At 33.4% G+C, this 20,693-nt stretch overlaps 1 protein-coding gene across 1 annotated transcript in view; it reads left to right on the forward strand.

Moving 5' to 3' along the window:
* Positions 1-20,693, forward strand: part of EYS (eyes shut homolog) — a gene marked incomplete at its 5' end in the record, with an annotated part of 1,696,555 nt that overhangs the window by 886,034 nt on the left and 789,828 nt on the right. Inside the window, 1 exon segment of the mRNA XM_079147376.1 lies at positions 15,451-15,575. Within this exon segment, the coding sequence (XP_079003502.1) occupies positions 15,451-15,575 (125 nt within the window).

Here is a 20,693-nt window from a genome sequence, read left to right on the forward strand (position 1 = left end):
AAAACTGATAGGAAAAGAGGAAAACCAAAAAAGTGATGACTATAGCAACCAAGGAAAATATGACATTATTAAAGACAAAATAAGTGGTTTGCAAATGATGGTAACGTGACATTATGAAAGAATTTTGTAGGGAACTAGAAAACCCTGCTCCAGGTTCCTTAGAAGTCCTAGAGGAAAAGATGTACACTCAGGGATAATTCTTTGAAATTCGGTACACTTTGTTATTTTAGATTGTTTTTAAACCTCCTGTTTTAAAATGTGATTGATGGTGTCAGGAAGGAGTATTTGGGCCTAGAGTAACCACAGTTTTAAAACAACATACTCCTAAACAATCTAGATAACCTGTTCTTTCTATAGTCTTCCAAAGAATGAATATAGGCAAATGTTAAAAATTAAAGAACATGAAAATTGGAGAGAATGTACCTGAGTTAAGTAGGAGCTGTTATGCTGTTATTTGTGTGTGTGTGCGTGTGTGTGTGTCCAGGTTCATGGTATTTTATATATCTTAATAATTAAAATTTTGACATTGCTCATTTATTGATTTTAGTAAATACTTAATTTACTGATTTGTGTGTTAAATGTTAAGCACAGATGATATTCTCATTATTTTAGAGATAATATTTAGAGACTGCAGTCTTAACTTTTTCAGGGAAATCACATGTAGCTATCTATATAATGAAAAACTATTACAAGAAGCAGCAAATTCTGTTAAGTGTTTATTCCTGCTCCTGGCTCAGAAAGACCTGTGAGTTTTTCAAGTAGGTATATATACAAAGTCCATAACATTTTGTCTATTCTTAACAACATTGTTTCAGAAATTAGAGGATTGTTTTTTAAAACATTAAGTAGCATAATGCCTGCAGTACCATTCTTGTTTTTGCAATTGACAGAATCGTGTGCTTCTTATAGTTAAGTGGCAGTCATTGCTGCCTTAAGGCCTGTAATATTGACCTCTCAGGCTACATACCTGTGCATGGATTCTAAGGAGCACATCCCAGCCTCACCTTGGCCCTCCTCAGCTGCTCCACATGTTTACTTTGAGGTGGTCACACTTCTTCCTAAGGCCCAGAGACCACTAAGGTGTTACAAGATGTCTTTGCTGCTTCTGGCCAGAGTTCAGGCTCCTGTAAGCAGTAAGCTTGAACAATCACTGTGTACATGAGATGATTAGGATGGAGTGACCACCCCACACTTGCCAGGAACTGTCTATTATTGTCTCTACTTAAGTCAAATTCAAATTCTTTCATCTGGATTCAACAGGGCCTATTCTTAAGTGTTTTGTTGATGATAATAAATTTGGTACTGAAGGTACTTCTCCAAAATCATATTTTTTGAAACTTAAAATTAAATAATTAAAATTATGAGTAGATGAAACTATTTTATAGGAAATTTCTTCTAAAATCATTTTAATATAAAAGCAAATATATTCCTCCCTTGCATGGATTCTGTTAAAAGTATTCAGTAAAAAGAGAGAAAATACTTTATAGTGTAGTTATTTCATAGCTATAATTACAGAGTTTGTGACCTGTTTCTTACTATCCTTTATAAGGTAAATATGACTTTACTCTGTAAATCAGCATTTATAACTGAGATTGAATATTTTTCCTCTGCACATTATCTCCTAATAAGAAACTATGTGATAAGAAAAATTACAATCAGGAAACATTCAATTTTGTAAGAAAAGGTAGCCAGTTTCGTATGAAAAGCAACTCAGTATTTGAATACTATAATTGAATCTATAGATAATCTTGAGAGATTTAAATTATCTGTATATAAACAAAAGGGATATCAAAAAGGGATACTCAAAAAGGGATATCTTTAAGTCCACTTTATGCATCAATTCATTAACTCTGATCTGATTAAGACATATGAGTGGCCAGTCAATTCTTTCATTCACTTCAATTATTTCAGGAAGAATTATAGAAGTCATACTTCTTTTATATTGGAGAGTTCCTCACCATTTTGGGTATATTAGAGACATGCTTAGTAAAAACTGAAAGACTTTCTGATTTGTTTTATTCTATGCTGAATATATATGTGTGCATATGATTTGAAATTTAGCTTAAAACTAAACTCCAAAAAATAGTAAAGACGTATCTAGAAATGTGCACCATATTTCTCTATTTCTTCTAACAAGATGAAATAAGCAATGTATTGATTCAGGGTTCCATTTTGTAGTCATATATCTAAAAATAGATACTAGAGAAGTATAACAATTTTCAAAATACCTATTATTAAGTATAAGAGATCTCCATTTCCCTGACTAACCACTATTTCATGGAAATATTTCAAATCCTGCTGTTACTATTGTGTAAAAATAAAAAATTATTGCCTTTAATATTAATGTCAGTGTAAACATGACTTTTAATCAAATAATTCACACTTGTTGAGGAACTGGGAATAAGTCCTTTCTAATATAAAATGCAATGTAAATTCAGAGGAAATAAAGGTAAGAGTAAAATAAAAGTTTCTTTCAAGTGTTTGTAAAATGAATTAGAATACTCATGGTTCATTTCTTTGATTGCCACCAAATGCATGGGAGATTTCACAAAAGATACTTAAGAAGGTGATAGTAACAAGATGACATAATGTTTGACACTTTGTAAGTGTTAAAAAATGTTTGTGGTTCAATTTAATTAATTTCTGATAGTAGAGTGGTTGAAAATTAGAATAAGTGTTTCTCTATAAAGTTGTGTTCTTTGATATAGGAAGAGTAAGAGTAAAAAATCCAAATAACTCCATGGTGGATATCTTTAAGTAATTCAAAGACTAGAAAATGTGGACATTCTATGTGAACAAAACTTTTAAAAGCTTTCATCAGAAACATCTTCCATCAAAGAACCTAAATGGGGAAGGATTTGAACTGGCTCTTTCCATGAGGAACACTATTGTTTTCGACAAAATCTTATAAAGTTGTGCCTACAGTAAGAATTCTTTTTTGTTGTTGTTGTTGTAAATTTATATTCAGATCAGATAAAGAGCTCCAATTACCAGATAACTAGAATGTTATTGATCTTTCATTGTGTTTTGATGGTTTTCAAAAGAGTATAAATTACCTTGAAGAGCATGCAGCACATAGCTAGAAAAATTGAGCTACCATTTACTTTCTAATATTTGTGTGCTGACTAGAATAGAATAATATAATGTAGACTTATAAACCTTTTTAGTAATTGAGACTTTTGCCTTAAGAAGATGGTTGTGATCATAGAAGACTAATACACAAAATGTAATAGAAGTTATAATAGATTGAGATAAGTTGCATTGTCTAGTTGAGTCCTATTTGTATCTCATCTTATCAAAATAACCCATAGAATTTTCTTATATATGAAATATTTTAATCTTAAAAGTGGAATTTAGAGAAATAAATCCCTCTAGAAAAAGATCTTACTATAATTTGGATTTATTAAATTCCGTCCTTCAATTTTTCAGATGTTACTCAATGTACAAATTACGTTGGGTGTCACATGTGGCCCATGGAACAGACACTCCTGATGTGTTCTCCCCATCTCAGTTTGTGTTGGACAGTTCCCAAATGCACTGACACTGTCCTACCTCAGAAGCCTGTATGTTCATGTCTCAGAGCTTTTGTGGAAACTAAGGAGTCTTGCTGAGTACACCTACAGACTTATAGACAGCCACTTACAGATTAACTCAGGATCTGGGGAAGTTAATGCCCTGGGGAGATACCCCTTAAATAATAGGGAACAAGAGTCAAGGGACAATTGCTTTATTTCTCAATCATTCTGAGTAAAACTTCTAGTTTGCCTTCTCCACAGTTCTTCAGTAGGCCCTCAATTTGAATAAGTTATCAACTGCTGTGTAACAAATGATCCCCAAAATTCAGTGGCTTATTACAAGATTTTATTCTTACTATTTTTATGGGTCAGGAATTTAGAAGTGGGTGGTCCTTTTTATGAGGTCAAAATTACCATGCCAACTGAATTACAGTAATATGGAACCTTGTAATGGGAATGGAAGATCCTCTTCTTAGCTAGCTTATGCAGCTGTTGACCAGAGGTTGCAGTTCTTTTCCAAACAGGTCTTCCCATATTGTTACATGAGTGTCTGCATAATATGGCATTCATCTTGCTTAAGAGATCAGACAGAAAGAGGAAGCCAGGTATCTCCTATATTGTTCATTAGAAATGAATCATCAAGCTTGGCAAGGTGGCACACACCTGTAATCCCAGCAGCCCAGGAGACTGAGGCATGAGGATCTAAAGTTCAAAGCCAGCCTCAGCAACTTAGTAAGGCCCTAAGCAATTAAAAAGAAAAAAAAAATTAAGAAAAAGCTTGGGATGCAGCTCAGTGGTTAAGTGCTTTGTACCAAAAAAAAGGAAAAAAAAAAAAATCACCAAGTGCAGCCTACCTCAGTGAGAGAGGAAGTAGTCTTCACATTTTTAAAAAATTATTTATTTTTAATTTGTTACAGACTGCATTTTGATTCATTGTACACAAATAGGGTACATCATTATTTCTATGGTTATACATGATATAGATTCATACCATTTGTGTAATCATACATGTACATAGGGTAATGATGTCTGTCTCATTCCACCATTTTTCATACCCCCCTCATTTCCTTCTACATGATCTGAAGTTCCTCCATTTTCTCTCACTCTCCACACCCCCACCCCCATTATATATCATTCTCCACTAAATCAGAGAAAACATTCGGTCTTTGTTTTTTTGGGATTGGCTTATTTCATGTAGCATATTCTCCAATTCCATCCATTTATTTGTAAATGCCATAATATTATTATTCTCTATGGATGAATAACATTCCATTGTGTATATATACCACAGTTGCTTCATCCATTCTTCTGTTGAAGGGCATCACCCATAATCTAGCTATTGTGAACTGAGCTGCTATAAATATTGATGTGGCTGAGTTACTGTAGTATGCTGATTTTAAATCCTTTGGGTATAGGCCAAGGAGTGGGATAGCTGGGTCAAAAGGTGGGTCCATTCCAAGTTTTCTGAGGATTCTCCACACTGCTTTCCACAGAGACTGTACCAATTTGCAACTCCACCAACAATGTAAGAGTGTGCCTTTTCCCCCACATCCATGCCAACATCTATTATTGTTTGTGTTCTTGATAATAACCATTCTAATTGGAGTAAGATGAAATCTTAGAGTTGTTTTAATTTGCATTTCTCTAATTACTAGCAATGTTGAACACTTTTTCATATACTTATTAATTGCCTGTATGTCTTCTTCTGTAAAGTGTCTGTCCAGTTTTTGGCCCATTTATTGATTGGGTTCTTTGTATTTTTGTTGTAAAGTTTTGTTAAGTTCTTTATAAATCTTGGAGATCAGTGCTCTATCTGAAGTGCATGTGGAAAAGATTTTCTCCCATTCTGTAAGCTCTCTTTTCACATTATTGATTGTATCCTTTGCTGAGGAAAAACTTTTTAGTTTGAATCCATCCCATTTATTGATTCTTGCTTTGATTTCTTGTGCTATGGTAGTCTTGTTGAGGAAGTCTGATCCTGAGCCAACATGATGAAGAATAAAGCCTACATTGTCTTCTATTAGGTGCAGGATCTCTGGTCTAATTCCTAAGTCCTTGATCCATTTTGAGTTGAGTTTTGTGCAGGATGAGAGATAGAGGTTTAATTTCATTTTACTGCATATGGATTTCCTGTTTTCCCAGCACCATTTGCTGAACAAGCTATCTTTTCTCCATTGCATGTTTTTGACTCCTTTGTCTAGTATGAGATGACCATATTTATGTGGGTTTGTCTCTCTGTCTTCTTTTCTGTACCATTGGTTTGCCTGTCTATTTTGGTGCCAAAACCATGCCATTTTTGTTACTATTGCTCTGTAGTATAGTTAATGTCTGGTATTGTGATACCTCCTGCTTCACTTTTTCTACTCAGGATTGTTTTGGCTATCCAAAAAACTCCACTAGAAAACTTCTAGAACTAATAAATGAATTCAGCAAAGTAGCAGGTATAAAATCAATACACATAAATCTATTGCATTTCTATTCATAAGTGATGAATCCTCTGAAAGTGAAATTAGGAAAACCATTCACAATGGCCTCAAAAAAATATACTTGGGAATTAATCTAACAAAAGAGGTGAAAGACCTCTACAATGAACTACAGAACATTAAAGAAAGAAATTGAAGAAAACCTTAGAAGATGGAAAGATCTCCCATATTCTTGGATAGGCAGAATTAACATTGTCAAAATGGTCATTCTACTAAAGGCACTATACAGATTCAATGCAATTCCAATTAAAATCCCAATGACATTCCTCATAGAAATAGAGAAAGCAATCATGAACTTCATTTGGAAGAACAAGAGACCTCAAATAGCCAAAACAATTCACATTTTTTAAATGTACAAAAGATGTAAGAACTATACAGTTGTCCTGAGCCCCAGTTCCTAAGGTGGCATCTGGCTAAATAATGCACCCTTGATTGATTTTCCTTACTTCCCTGTTTCATTCTTTTCACCTCTTCACTTCTGCTTATTTGGATTGCCTCCCTAAATGAATAAATAAATATAAATTTAAAAGTAAACTAAAATTTTTAAAAACCTGCATGAAGCATTCCAAACCAAAACAATGCACCTCTGTGAAATTTAAATTCTTTCAGGATCAAAAGTTAAAGCAACATTAAAAAAAAAAAAAACTACAATGAAATATCATCTTTAATAAGAATTTTGAGTTTTATTCATTTGGCACTACGGAGACAGTTGCAATGTCATTTCCTTTTTATCTGAATTATTTTACTTGTTCATATGTAGCTTTAACAGATGTTAAAACAGTGTATTAGACAATACTCTGATTTGTAGTCCTAGGAAACTAAGATTTATACTATAAAAATTGTCTTATGAGAATATTATTCTTCTAATCTGAATGCATAATTAATAGTAATGATAATGGAATTACTCAGGATTAAAGTAAAAATGTTAAAGTAAAAATAGTAATCTTTAAGAAACATAATTGTGGGATTACTAATGAAAGTATTTATTTTACATATCAATTAGAATTATACTGTATGCAATTTACTATAGGCTATAATAAAATTGAATTATATATTTGAAAAGACATAATATTTGGATCCTATTCTATCATAATTTTTGTAACAAATCAATTAAATGGCTTTAAAATGTCTTTTTATTAAAATTTGGAAGATATAATAATTGAATGGTGCATAAAATACTGAGATCTGTAATAATGGACTTGATTATTTGTTCAGCATTTTATTGAACAACAATCAAGGCATCTTAGTTAGGTCAATAACTCTGTCTGTTTGCTGGGATATCTCCAATTTGTCAACCTGGTGTTTGTTGCTTTCCCCAGAGAACTGGTAGTTTATAATATTGAAGTATCTATAGAATCAATAAGAAAAATTAAAAGTGAATGTAATAAATTCATGACCATTCACATGAAGTCTAAGTAAAAACCTATGAACTCCCTTGACCTCAGTAAGTTCATTGTTTAGTTTTAGTTAGATTCTGCAGTGTATCATCAAGCATCAAGAAGAGGTCAGGGCGTGGTAATAAGAGACCTACAAAATGTTTTGTTTTGCCTACGGATATTCTCCAGAATGGTAGTTATTTACATAAACAAAAAGCCAAAAATCTCAAAAAGTGTACATTTTTTTACTAAGACACAGATAATATTAAAACAGAAGTTATATTTAGGTTATGTAGGCTCCTAGTTGGAAGCTACTCATTAAAGATTAAATATTAATGAGTTACCTATAAAGGAAGTATCTAATATTCAGATGGGTATATATCTTATTTTGTAATATTCTAATAAAATGTGTTATGCACATTATAATAATTATTTACCTGGAAAGGAGTTAAGTTGCAGAGAGTATCTGAGGATTTAAATGTTGTAAGACATGATATATGTTATGTGTGTGTGTGTGTGTGTGTGTGTGTGTGAGTGTAACAGTGGTTAATCATTCTAATTTGAGAATTATTGGCTTCAGCAAAATTCCTAATAATGAACAAACATCTAGTTTCTGAGCATTTATAGTTAATGCTTTTAAAGCTGAAGTTTATAATGTGGTTTCCTCCTTAAAAATATTAAACTGTATTCTATTGAATTATATTATCAAAGCCAAGCAAATGACATTAGATATTGCAAATGTACTGTTTAATCTAAGGTAAATATTTCAAAGGCAAAAAGAATTAGTGAGTGTAGGGAAGTTAAGTACCATTTAAGTAAAGATGTTACTCAACTAAAATAAACAAAAAAAGTTTTCTGAATAGAATTGCTTATGTGACATAGAATTTCAATTTCTGAATGCTTATTATTCTTTCTCACCCCATTGTATAATGTCAGACATTATTTCATTAATTTAGTATATTGCTTGAAAATTGTCTTTGTTACGTGCCTCATAATTTAACTTGATGAATGAGCCAAGTGGAAGTTTTGGTGTGGTGTAATCCTTGGAGCTCTCTAGAGGGAGCGGGGTGAATAGAAGTTATGAGTTATGATTTACTTTTAAGGAAGAAGGTCATATGAAGAAGGTAAGGAAAGAGAAATACCACAATTTTGGTTTAAATAAATGTGAAATTAAAGAGAATACAAAAGAACAATGTCACTAGCAATAATAGCAAATAAGCAGGAAAAACTCAGGGAAGAGGTGGTGACTGACATAGTCTTAAGAGAATGAATCCACAACAGTAAGTTATTAAAATAGTTACATACCCTACTAAATACTTAGTTTTGCAATGCTTCAAGGACAAGTAGCAAAGCAGTATTTTCTAATTCAAAGAATCACTTTAAAGTGGGTGCTGCCTCCTGTAATAAAATTTTAAACTAATTTTTTGGCATCAAAAACAAGAAATATCATATTAGGTCCCTCAGAAACTTAATAAATGATTCTCATTAAAATAAATTGTTTTCAACATTTCATTGTTAAAATTGTTATGCTTCAGAAAAAATTTGAGTTTTACATCCCTCTTCCCTGTATTACAGAGTGATTCTTGTGTTAAAAACCCAGTGTGAATGGTATGGAGGTTTCCTAGAAAACTAAATAGAAAACTACCATATAATCCAGTAGTCCAACTACTGGGTATATATTGGAAAGAAATGAAATTGGTATGTCAAGGAAATATCTGTCCTCCCACATTTCTTGCAGCACTATTTACAAGAGCCCCAGATATGTAATCAACTGAAGTGCCCACTGACAGATGAATGGTTAAACAAAATACATACATACATACACAATGAAATATTATCCAGTCATAAAAATGAAAACTTATTTGTGGCAACATGGATGAGCCTAAAGGATATTATATTAATTAAAATAAACCAGCAAAGAAAGATGAGTTTGATCATGACCTCATTCATATATGGAATCTAAAAACATTGATCTCACAGAAGCTTAGAGTTGAATAGAGCTTACTAGAGACTGGGGATATTATTCTAATCTGTCAAATGTTCTATTAAAATTCTTATGAAGTCAATAACTATACATGGGACTAATCTTCTAATAGTATTCATGTAAATAGCTAAATTTTTCCATATGTTATGATACAAATATTTTTGTGGATATAGGATTACAAACTGATACGCACTTCTGTTTGTATAAGGATTTTCAAAATATTTTCTCCATTCAAGCTAAGAATATAAACATCATACAAATTTACATGGACAAAGAGTAAAATTTAACATTAAAATATTAAAAAGTAAATCATAGACTCTTTGGGAATAAGAAGATGACTGTGTTTATGCCTGAATTGAGTAAGGGAAGTCCACACCAGGAAATCAAGACTGGTTTAATGCTCATAAAGTATTTAGTGTAATGTGTTATACTACCTGATTATTAAGATAAAAATATTATTTTATCAATCATTAGCATATCATTTATTATTTGGTCAATATGACCATATCAGATCAATAGATGAATAAGAAAAATCATATGATTGTGTTAATGAATGCAAAAAAGTGATTTGACAAATTCAATATCAACTAATGTTAAAAACTGTCAAAAAAAGCCTGAAATAAAAAGGAACCACCTTAATCCATTAAAGTTACATATAAAAATACAACTGGTGGTAATGCTTAATTATTAAAACTCTTTCTCCATAAGATTAGAATAAGACAAGGATCTTCTCTCTCACCAACCTATTAAACATCTTAATAGAAGACCCACTTAATAAGATAAGAAAAAGAAATAAAAGGTACAGAGATTGAGCTATCATTAGTCACACACGTAAGAATTGTCTTTGAGAGTACTTTAGAAAATCTACTATTTGTTAAACCACTCCTGGAACTAATAAACTCATGTAGCAAACTTTTATGATTTGAAATCAATACATAAAAGTGAATAGTTTTCCAACAAAGAACATTGGAATACCGATATGAAAAAAAGCAAAGAAATAATTCCTTTTAAAATAACAATCATCCAAAAGTTAAGCACTTAGGTATAAATATAACAAAATATGTGTAATAACTGCTTTTGGAAAATTACAAAACACTTTTGGGAATGGATAAAAATAAATAAAAGATCATTAAAACCAGCTATGGTGACAAGTCTATAATCCCAGTCATTTGGGTGACTGAGGAAGCAGGATCTCAAGTTGGAAGCCAGCCTCAGAAATTTAGATTCTGTCCCCCCCAAAAAAGCTGGGGATACAGCGATGCAACTCACTGGTAAGTACCTCTGAGTTCAATTCTCAGTACAGAAGAGAAAAAGATATTATATAAAAACTAAGAAAATCAAAATAATATAGTGACCTCAGTAATAACATGTCAATAGTAATATGTTATTATGTAATATTAATTTTTTAAATATGATATATAACATCATTTGATTAGTTGTGACAAATATATAATACTAATGTAAGATGATAGCAATAAGAGAAACTAAATATGGGATATATGGGAACTTTCATATTACCCTTGAAACTTTTCTGTAAATCTAAAATTATTCCAAAATAAAAAATCTATTCAACTATTCAACAATTTTTAACAGTACTCACTCATAAACTTCACTATAAATTATGTAGTCTTTTCCTTAGCAGTGGAAATTAAAAGTAGTAAGAACATTGATGATAGGTAAGAATATGGACCAATGGGCATTTAATATAATGCTGGCAAGTATCTAAATTGACAATACATTTAGAACAACTTATGATAATAAAAGTTAAGCAAAGAAATCCCACAAATTATTAACAAAGTGAGTCCTGAATTTGCCTCAGAAAGGCAAATCTCATTAGTTCAATTTTTCTTCAAAGAGGAGGAGGTTCATGCTTGCAGTGGCAATCCAGTGTTTAAGATTTCATCTCTGTGTCTACAATGTGTTCACAAATTCATACAGAATTAAAATTAGTCTTATGATTTATTGTCAGGAATGAGTCTTTTAAGTTCAAGGTGGATCTAAGACAGTGGGTTCACTAATTGTTTGATTGTTAAATAGTTACTTAGCTTTGACTGGATAGGACCAGTTGCATTGGAACACAGTACTGAATTTTATATCACCCAAGCAAGTATCTATGTGAGTATCCACCAAAGTAAAAAAAAATTGCTCAATATGATACCTGATGACTACAGTATATGGAAAAAAAAAAAAAAAACTTTGCACTTCCTGGTTTTAAAGTTTGCATTTGTAATTTGGTAGTCTTGTGTAATCTTATGACTTTCATAAAGTTATTTGTTGTGAATAAAATTTCAGTAAATATTAGCTATAGTAAAAACTATGATCCAATAATATATAATAATCAAACCCCTATTTATTAATTTATCCTTTTCCACCAGCACTACTAAGACTGGTCTTACACTATATTTCAGCCATTTTATCCTATTTGCAGTTTCTGGGATGATTCACACTGTTCATATTCTAACTTTTCCATATTCTCTTTGCTGTGCTGGAATGCCTCTTTCTAAATGCAGATTATAGCATGTATCATATCACTGCAATTGCTATTTGTCCATTTTTCTAGCTAGGCTGGGTGTGCTTCTTGAAAGCATACCCAAAGCTTTACTTTTCTCTGCATCCCAAGCATTCATAACAGATCTGTCATGGTATAGATACTCTGTAAAATGTGTGACTATTGCTCATGAACACTGTATTTTAGTCAATGTTTGTGGATCCTCCATCAGGTCTTGAAATATGATTTGACAACTGGTATTTATGTGATTTATGTGAAAACATGCCTTAAAGATAGCATTAATGTTATTTTCTATGTTGATTTCCTAGGAAATCACCACAAACTTGGTAGCTTAAAACAGTAGAAACATGTAGGCTCTATGAATGCTATTCTGATTGAGGAGAGACAGCATCTCAATGAAGTTTTGATTTGCAGTCCCTGGTGGCTGAAGATGTAGAACTGAATGGAGACCACCCCCACTTATCAGGGGATTACAGGGACACTTAAGAAAGATAAAAGAATTAATATATTGAGAATTACCATATTGAGGCAACAGCTTTAGGCTTCAGGGAAAAACTCAAAGACTCTCAATCAATGGGTCAGGGAAAATTGCCAGTTAGCTTGATCCCAGATACACACTGCTTCAAGCCTGGAGATTCAGTCTGGGACAAAGAATGAAATATTCAACCCTTGAAATCTCTTTGGAAGGATCCTTTCTCTGTTATTTTATCCACCCCAATTGCAGTAAAAGTTACAAAATAGGTCCCTAGATTCATTACACCAGGCTCAAGTCCGCAGCCATGGACTAGGAATGCATTTCAGACTCCATTGCACCCCTCAAGCTGACCATCCAAAGGAAGGCAACACCAGAGGAGCTTGAGATCAGAAGGACAACAGCCCTGCTATAGTCGATCTGGAAGATTAATAGTCTGCTCACAGCCTACACTTGAGGAAACTACAGCCTTGTTTCAGCCACTTGGGGGCTGGTCGATCAATGCACAGTGGAAGATAACTTACCACCAGGACAAAAGGACTCTTTCATCCTCTAGGATAGTTCTTAAACTGTAAATATTGTACACATTGCCATCCGTACTTATAGACGTATATATATATAGATATAGATATAGATATAGATATACACATATATCTATATCTATATCTATATATATCTATATTTCTCTGCTTGGGTTTTTGCTGCAGGTTTGATAACAGTAACTTTCACTGACTGGACTCTTGATTACAAAATTTCATTTATACTTCTTTACCTTGCTTGTATAGGTTTTCTAGGGTTTGTTTGGTGTTATTAGTTTGATGTTGTTAACTTACACTGTTTAACCTATACGTTGGTCCATTACTTAGTTTGGTTTCCTTTTTGGTCTTAAGGGGGCTCTACCCTACTCCTGTCCCAAGGGTAGAAAGCATGTGAACTATGTGTCAAGTCAACCTATTATAATTAAGGGGTGATTGTGTGTGTGTGTATATAATATATATATATATATATATATATATATATATATATATATATATATATATATATATTTAGGACCGGCCCCACGGAGAGCTTTAAGCCAAGAGGATGAAAATAATCTTTGATTTAAATAACGATTATCAAAGTGGGGAATGAAGCAGACTAGGTACCCCCACCCTAAAGACCCTTGCCATAATTAAGCTTCTCCTCTTGTCGAATCAGCAGGATGTCTGCAGAAAGCATTGTGATTTGAAGCTTCCTCTTTCTTGTAAATGCCAGGTTTGCACATAAAAGGTGGGATAGAGTAAAGTCTGCAAGCTTGTTGTAAAAATAAATTATCTCTGTTTTCTTAGTTAAAAAAAAAAAAAAAAAAAAAAAAAAAAACTTGTGAAACCTGTGTCTGGTCTAGGGAATGGAATGGAGAGTACTTGTCATGTGAACCTTCAAGTCTGCCCACTCTCTGGGAATAAAATTCAAAGAATTTCCAAAAATCTCTGTCCAGAGAATGATTCAGGCAGGAGCCACAGTCTGGACTGGCCAGCTGCAGTGAATAAACCTGCTTCCTGAAAATTCCTTGTGTGTCCAGCTCTTCTGTCCTACTTCAGACATTTGTACTATTTTTTGTGTTTGTTTCTGGTACTGGGGATTCAACCTAGAATTGCTCTACCACTGAACTATATCCCTAACTTTATTTTATTTTATTTTACTTTGGAGACAGGGTCTTGTTAAGTTGCTGAGGCTGACCTTGAACCTGTGTCCCTCTTCTCTCAGCTTCTAAGTAGTTGGGATCATAGGGGACCACCATGTCTGGCTGTACTTCTTTAGAGAAGTGTCTGCTCAGTTCATTTGCCTATTGTTTTTTTTTTTTTCTTTTACTTTAAGTTTTGTCTTGTGTTCCTAGTTTTTTAAAAATAGATTCTAGATATTTATGATCTTTCAGAAGAGTAGCTGGAAAAGATAACCCTTTCTATGAGCTTTCTTCTTACTCCCTTAGTTCCTTAGTTGTGCAGAATCTTCATTGTTTTCCTTCTAGTATTTTCAAAGTTTTGGGTCTTATACTTTAGCACAATGAGAGAAAACGTGTTATCTTTGTCTTTCTGAGTCTGGCTTATTTATCTTAACATTACAATTTCCAGTTCCACTCATTTTCCTGCAAATGACATAATTTTTATTCTGCTTTACTTTATGACTGAATAATACTTCATAGTATGCATTACCACACTTTTTCTATCCATTCGTCTGTTGATTGGTGCCTAAATTAATTCTATAACTTGGCTGTTGTGAATTATGCCATGATTAACATAGGTATTCAGGTATCTCTATACTATAATAATTTTAATTCCTTTGGATATATACCAGTTATGGTATAGCTAGATCATATGTGGTATACTATTTTGAGTTTTATGAGAAATCTCCATACTGACTTCCATAGTATAATTTACATCCCCCCAAATAATGTATAAGTTTTCCTCTTCACCTGTATCTTAGCCAGCATTCATTATAAAAATGACAGAACAAGGAAGAAAGGAATCAGGATACTGGAAGATGGAAAGACCTCCCATGCCCACAGATCAACAGAACTGATATTGTTAAAATGGCCGTATTACTGAAAGCTTAGTAGAAAAAAATGAAGTTGGTTTGTTCACCATTGTGGAAACTAGAAGGACAGATTCAAAGTATAGGCAAGGCCATACTTCCTCTGAAGGTTCTAGGGGAGAATTCTTCCAGAGTCTATGTGGAGAATTCTTCCAGGGTCTATGTGTTCCTTGACTTGCACATCACCACTCTGCTTCCACCTGCACATGGCCTCCATCCGTGTTTCTCTGTGTCTCTTCTTCTAAGGACTCATCAGTGGATTTAAAGCCCACGGTGTTAATACAGAATGATCTCATCTCAAGATGCTTAATTACCTCTGCAAAGATACTTCTTCCAAATAAAGTCATGGTCAGTTACTGGGGTCATAGCACTAGGACCTGTTCTTTGGGTGGTGGTCACAATTCTATGCATTATATTATTCCAACACAGACCACCAGCTACATTTTGTTGGATCTCTAAAAGCATATTTGAATGAGAGAATTGCAGGAGATATTGCTCATATGCATAATGTTTCTATATATATGTTTCTCACTCCCTTAGATGCCTTCCTGGATTTTCTGGTCAATTTTGTGAAGTTAATATAAATGAATGTACTTCATCACCATGTCTGCATGAAGCAATCTGTGAAGATCATATCAATGGGTACATTTGCAAATGTCAACAAGGTAATTATTAAAAATACTAAATATGAAATAAATGAATATTTAATATATATATTAATATATAGTTGTATATATATATGCAGAGTACATTTAACAATAGACTCCATCAATAGTTTTACTGACAACCAATCAGGTTCTAAGCAATTCCTGTGCTTAAAAAATGTGAAATGAATGTTCTGACACTGGAAAGCAATCACTTAGGCTGTCAGAAGGAATGGATTTTTCTAAATTTATATAAGCTTCAGGTTCCTGATCTTTATATCAAATATTTCCTGCACAGAGCAAGTCATTTATAAATGTTAGTGCTTATTGATATTGACAACATTATTTCCTTTAACAATTTTCATCACAGAAATGGACAAACTGAATAAACTGATTTTATGCAAGGAGCAATTGCTGCTATGATCTGAATATTTGCATTCCCCTAAAGATCATATGCTGAAACATAATCACTAATATGACACTATTCAGAGGTTGTGTTTGGGCAAGGTGATTAGGTCACAAAAGTAGAGCCCTCAGGAATGGAATTAGTGATCTCATAAAAGAGATCTCAGAGAGTTGGCAGTCCCTCCCTGCTATGCCAGGACACAGGCAGAAGGCATGGCCTAAAAATCATGCAGCAGGCCTTCCCCAGCCATTGAATCAGCCAGCAACTTGATCTTGTGAACTGCCCAGTCCCTAAAACAGAGAAATCATTGTCTTTTGTTTATAAGTTATCTATAGTCTGTGGCATTTTGTTAAAGTATACCTGAATTAAAGAAATTGTTATATATAGTTATTTTGTTGCCCATTTCTACTTTGATCATATTCTCTTCAACTATATGACATAAATTTTTTTTCATTTTTTCCCCTTTTCCTTTTGTTCTCTAAATGTTCATATTTGTTGCTCTTTTCCTATTCTTCTACCATTCATCTTCAACATTTGGGTACATCACCCCAAAAGGAATGTTGAATGCCTGAATTTCCCTTAGCAACAAGTATTATATGTGGTGTATATTTTTCACATTTAAAAAATTACTATTTTCATATTCTATAGAAGACTCAGACAACTTACAGATACCCCAGGAGTCTGGGTTTGTTGATATTGGGTCTACAGAGAGAAAAACATGCAGGTAGTCATGTGGGTATTAGTGCTTGTATGATTTATGAAGCTGTAGGAAATAGTAAATATGTGTCAATAAGTATCAACTGTATGAAGTTTCCAAGTTCAGCAATCACTGAGAGCCCAGCTCTGTTTTTTTCTCCCCACACTTATTACTAACTTATTGGTACTAGATTTTATCTGGTTACTAGACATCACTGCACCTGCATTTTGAAGTTGCCACCTACACATAAAACTGTAACTTTTGAAATAACAAAAGTAAAGATTGTTATGGGGTGCAATTTTAAGAACAGACCAGTGAGAGGTCCAAATCTGAGAGTCTTTTATTAGCTGGCCGACTGACTGTCTTCACACAACACCCAAAATGACTATTGGGAGAACAGCCCAACCATAGGGTTGCAGGGGATTTTATACCATAAGTCAGTACGTCAATCATAAGTGTCTGTTGCTATGATTCAAAACTACAAACTAACATCATGAGATCTAAAATCATAAGCAGAAGGAGAAGTGGTTCAAAATGACCTTATTTAGGTAAAAGTTAAAGAATGGTTACTAACATGTAGACAATCACTGTTGACATGGTACATTGGTTAAGAAAAATAGGAATCAAAAAGAAAACAATATTGCATTATAAAAGAATTGCCATTTTGTGTTGCCAGACATGTTATGCTAAGCAACTGTTGATGGGTACACAGGCAATTGGAGTGTTCCCGTGGGAGAAGCATTTCCTACATAATATGGAGTCTCAGGGTAAAATGGAGTCTGTTTAGTCATGGCCCAGATAGCCTGGTCTATAAAACTCCATAGAGTTAAATATGTCAACCCATCACAAGATTAAATTTTCTGACTAAAAGAATAAATGTCATTTCCATAGTTAGGCCTCTTTTTTATTTTTATTTAGCTTTTAAGATTTTACAGACTGCATTTTGATTCATTGTACACAAATGGGGTACATAATTTCGTTCCTATGGTTGTACACAATGTAGATTCATACCATTTGTGTAATCATACATGTACATATGGTAATGATGTCTGTCTCATTCTACCATTTTTCATACCCCCTCTTTCTCATTTTCTTCTACATATTCTGAAGTTGGCCTCTTTTAAGCAGAACTATATTTATCATGGTCTGAACATTGAAAACCCCATGACAGCTAATATAAGCAATGGAAATAATCCTCCAAAAGAACTTAAGTGAAGCACCTACATAAATTATATTTTTATATTTTTAACCCATCAATACATATCTTGTAATTGATACTTTCATTTTTTTCATGTTCTTGAATTATCACAATTGCTAGATTAGTTTTGATTTCATAAGTTAAAATTCTACTTCTTCTGGTTTTACCAAGAGGCATTTAGTCATTTTGAAATTGCTGCAGCATTCAAATGAAACCTCACACTGAACACTCCTCCTAGTTCCATAGTAGAAAGTAGAAGACCTGAAATGAAGCCCACCATTGTTATTAGGTGTAAAAAGTTGCTAATACTTTTGTTGTAAGACAGACTCTTCACCACATATTACAGGAGCAAAAAATCAATTAAACAGCATATGAAACAAATTGTAGGAAAACATTGTGCACTCTCTTGCAGACCACTGTCTCTGCTCCAAATAAACCTCTGTAGGCTTGGCTCTTAATCATGCCATCCCATCCTCTCTCCCAGGTTATTTTAGGAATGATCTTGATCCTACAGATTACCTTCCATCTCATCTATCTTTATTTTCTTTGTCACAGTTGACTGTATTATCAGGATACTTTTATTCCTAACACAATTACTCTCTGGTTACATTTATATAATTTTGAAAAATTCATAAAGTTGCGTGAAAACAACCAGTCAGCCACCACCATTCTCCCCAAGTACACTCTTGTTCTCCTTTGTAGTCAAACCTTTCCTAACCCCCAACAGAAAATGCTTTTGACAGAATTATAACTTTTTTTGAGATCTTTTAATTATAATATTTTTTTCTTCTTACAAATTCTGTTATTGAGCACTTATTTCTCTTGCATTTGGAGTTTTGCATTTTGGGAGCCAAATTTGGGAAGACTTTGATACATAAGTGCTTATAAAATAATAATAATTATGGTAACATACTGTTTTAGTACACTGATAATATGCTATTCTATATGCTCTAACTCCTCTGGTTTTCATAACACCCTTGAGAAGAATGTATCTCATTTTACCAGTCTCTTTTTATCAATGAACAAGCAGTCCCAAAGCCACTCAGTAATATCCCAGAAGTTAGTGGCAAAGCTATATTCATACCCAGGAAGTCTGGCCTGATATTGGCCATCCCCCAAAAACTGTTATATTGCTGAATAACAAGTCATCAAAAAGTCTGAGTTATGCAAGATGAATAAATTCTGGAGATCTGCTGTACAACACTCATGCCTATAGGTAATAGCAACATATTACAAATATAAAAATTTTCTAAAAGAATCAAGGTCATGTTTAGTGTTGTTCCTACAATTAAAAATTCTAATTGACAACCATTAACAAAAAAAGTCTTCCCAATAAGATCCAATGGTGTACTATGGTTTAGTCTTGATTCTAATAACTGAGAATTCTTCAGAAAACCCTCACACCCAGATCTGTCAGATTTTCTCTTTAAAAGCTCTTATAATCAAAATCTTTCCACTGCTCTGTATGGGAATTTGTATCCTCCCAGATGTCAAAGAAAGATACAAAGCCTGATTCATTTGGTGAATGCATATCTGTTTTTCCTTGTCAGCCATGGAAAACACTAGCCTTAAATAATATTCATAATTTTTTCTTAGATTTTTATCTTACTCATGCTATTTTGTCTATCTTACTTACATAGTGGGGTAGAAATCTGCTTTGACTGGGCATTCTTTAAGCACTATAAATCATTGCTATTTTCTATTTCTGTCAGTTGTGGAAATCTTCCTTAACTGTACATCATGTTGCCAATTACCAAAATTTATTTGTATCCATCTAATATCTCTCTCCTTTCATGATTGTAACCCTGGGCAGTTCCTTTCTTGTGCCATAAGATTTGTAATTTTATCTTCTCCCTTCCCTCTTCTTTATAATCCAAACAGCTGTATGACTCCTGCAGTCCTGCAACATTCTAAACATACCACAATTTTAAAAACTAAATACTTGTTTTCTTAACAGGTGAGTCTGTAAAACACACTGAAATTTAAACTGTATCTAAGTAGGCTAAAAGGCACATAAATGTTATTTAGCTTTGTACTAACACACCATAGTACAGGAGTTGTGCAATAATGGGTCCTCTGGGAGTATTCAGCATAGACTGAAAAAAAATGCAATTTATTTATGATGCCAGCCGGTGTTGCATAGTCACTGACAGGGCCATGTTTACACAAGGCCTGATTCTCTGGGTAGGCAAATTATGTGTTTATGTCCCTTCCTCCAAACCAACAAATACAATGTCTGACAAGTGGAACACAGGTTGGATCTCAGACCTCATTCTTCCTCTTTACATGATATTTTCATGCAAGGACAACCTGAATTGCATTTAAGACAGTCCTGATTATACAGTTCATTTTGTACCTATATAGTAAACTGAATGGCTTGGTAAACTCATTTCCATTGAAGTATCAATACAGGGATTCAAGTTGCATTGACAGAAGTTGGGTTTTAGACTAATGGTCCCATTGACATTATTATATAATGATGCTTAAAACACCCATAAGTGCAGCCAGAGCCATCGCACTATGAAAGTGATGAGAAGCAGACTCTGTGCTGCAAGTGTAAATGCTGCACCCAGAGTTGTTCTCAATCCCAGGAGGGGTCACTGGGCCCAGAAACAATTTATACACAGGAGGGTGAAATAGTTCTATAGTGATGATAGAGACTAGAGATACACAGTGTGCCCTTAAAGCAGAATTATTTTTTTTTTGCAGCAGGAGTACCGCTGTGTCCTAATGGCAAGGAAACAGAAACATAGATCACGTCTGCTACCAGTGCTCACAATTACAAAGCCAGGAATGGGAATTCTGTGTTTACAACAAAAGAGACACAGAACAATCTAT

The sequence above is a fragment of the Sciurus vulgaris genome, assembly GCF_902686455.1.
Source record: "Sciurus vulgaris genome assembly, chromosome: 7".
NCBI classification, from domain to species: domain Eukaryota; kingdom Metazoa; phylum Chordata; class Mammalia; order Rodentia; family Sciuridae; genus Sciurus; species Sciurus vulgaris.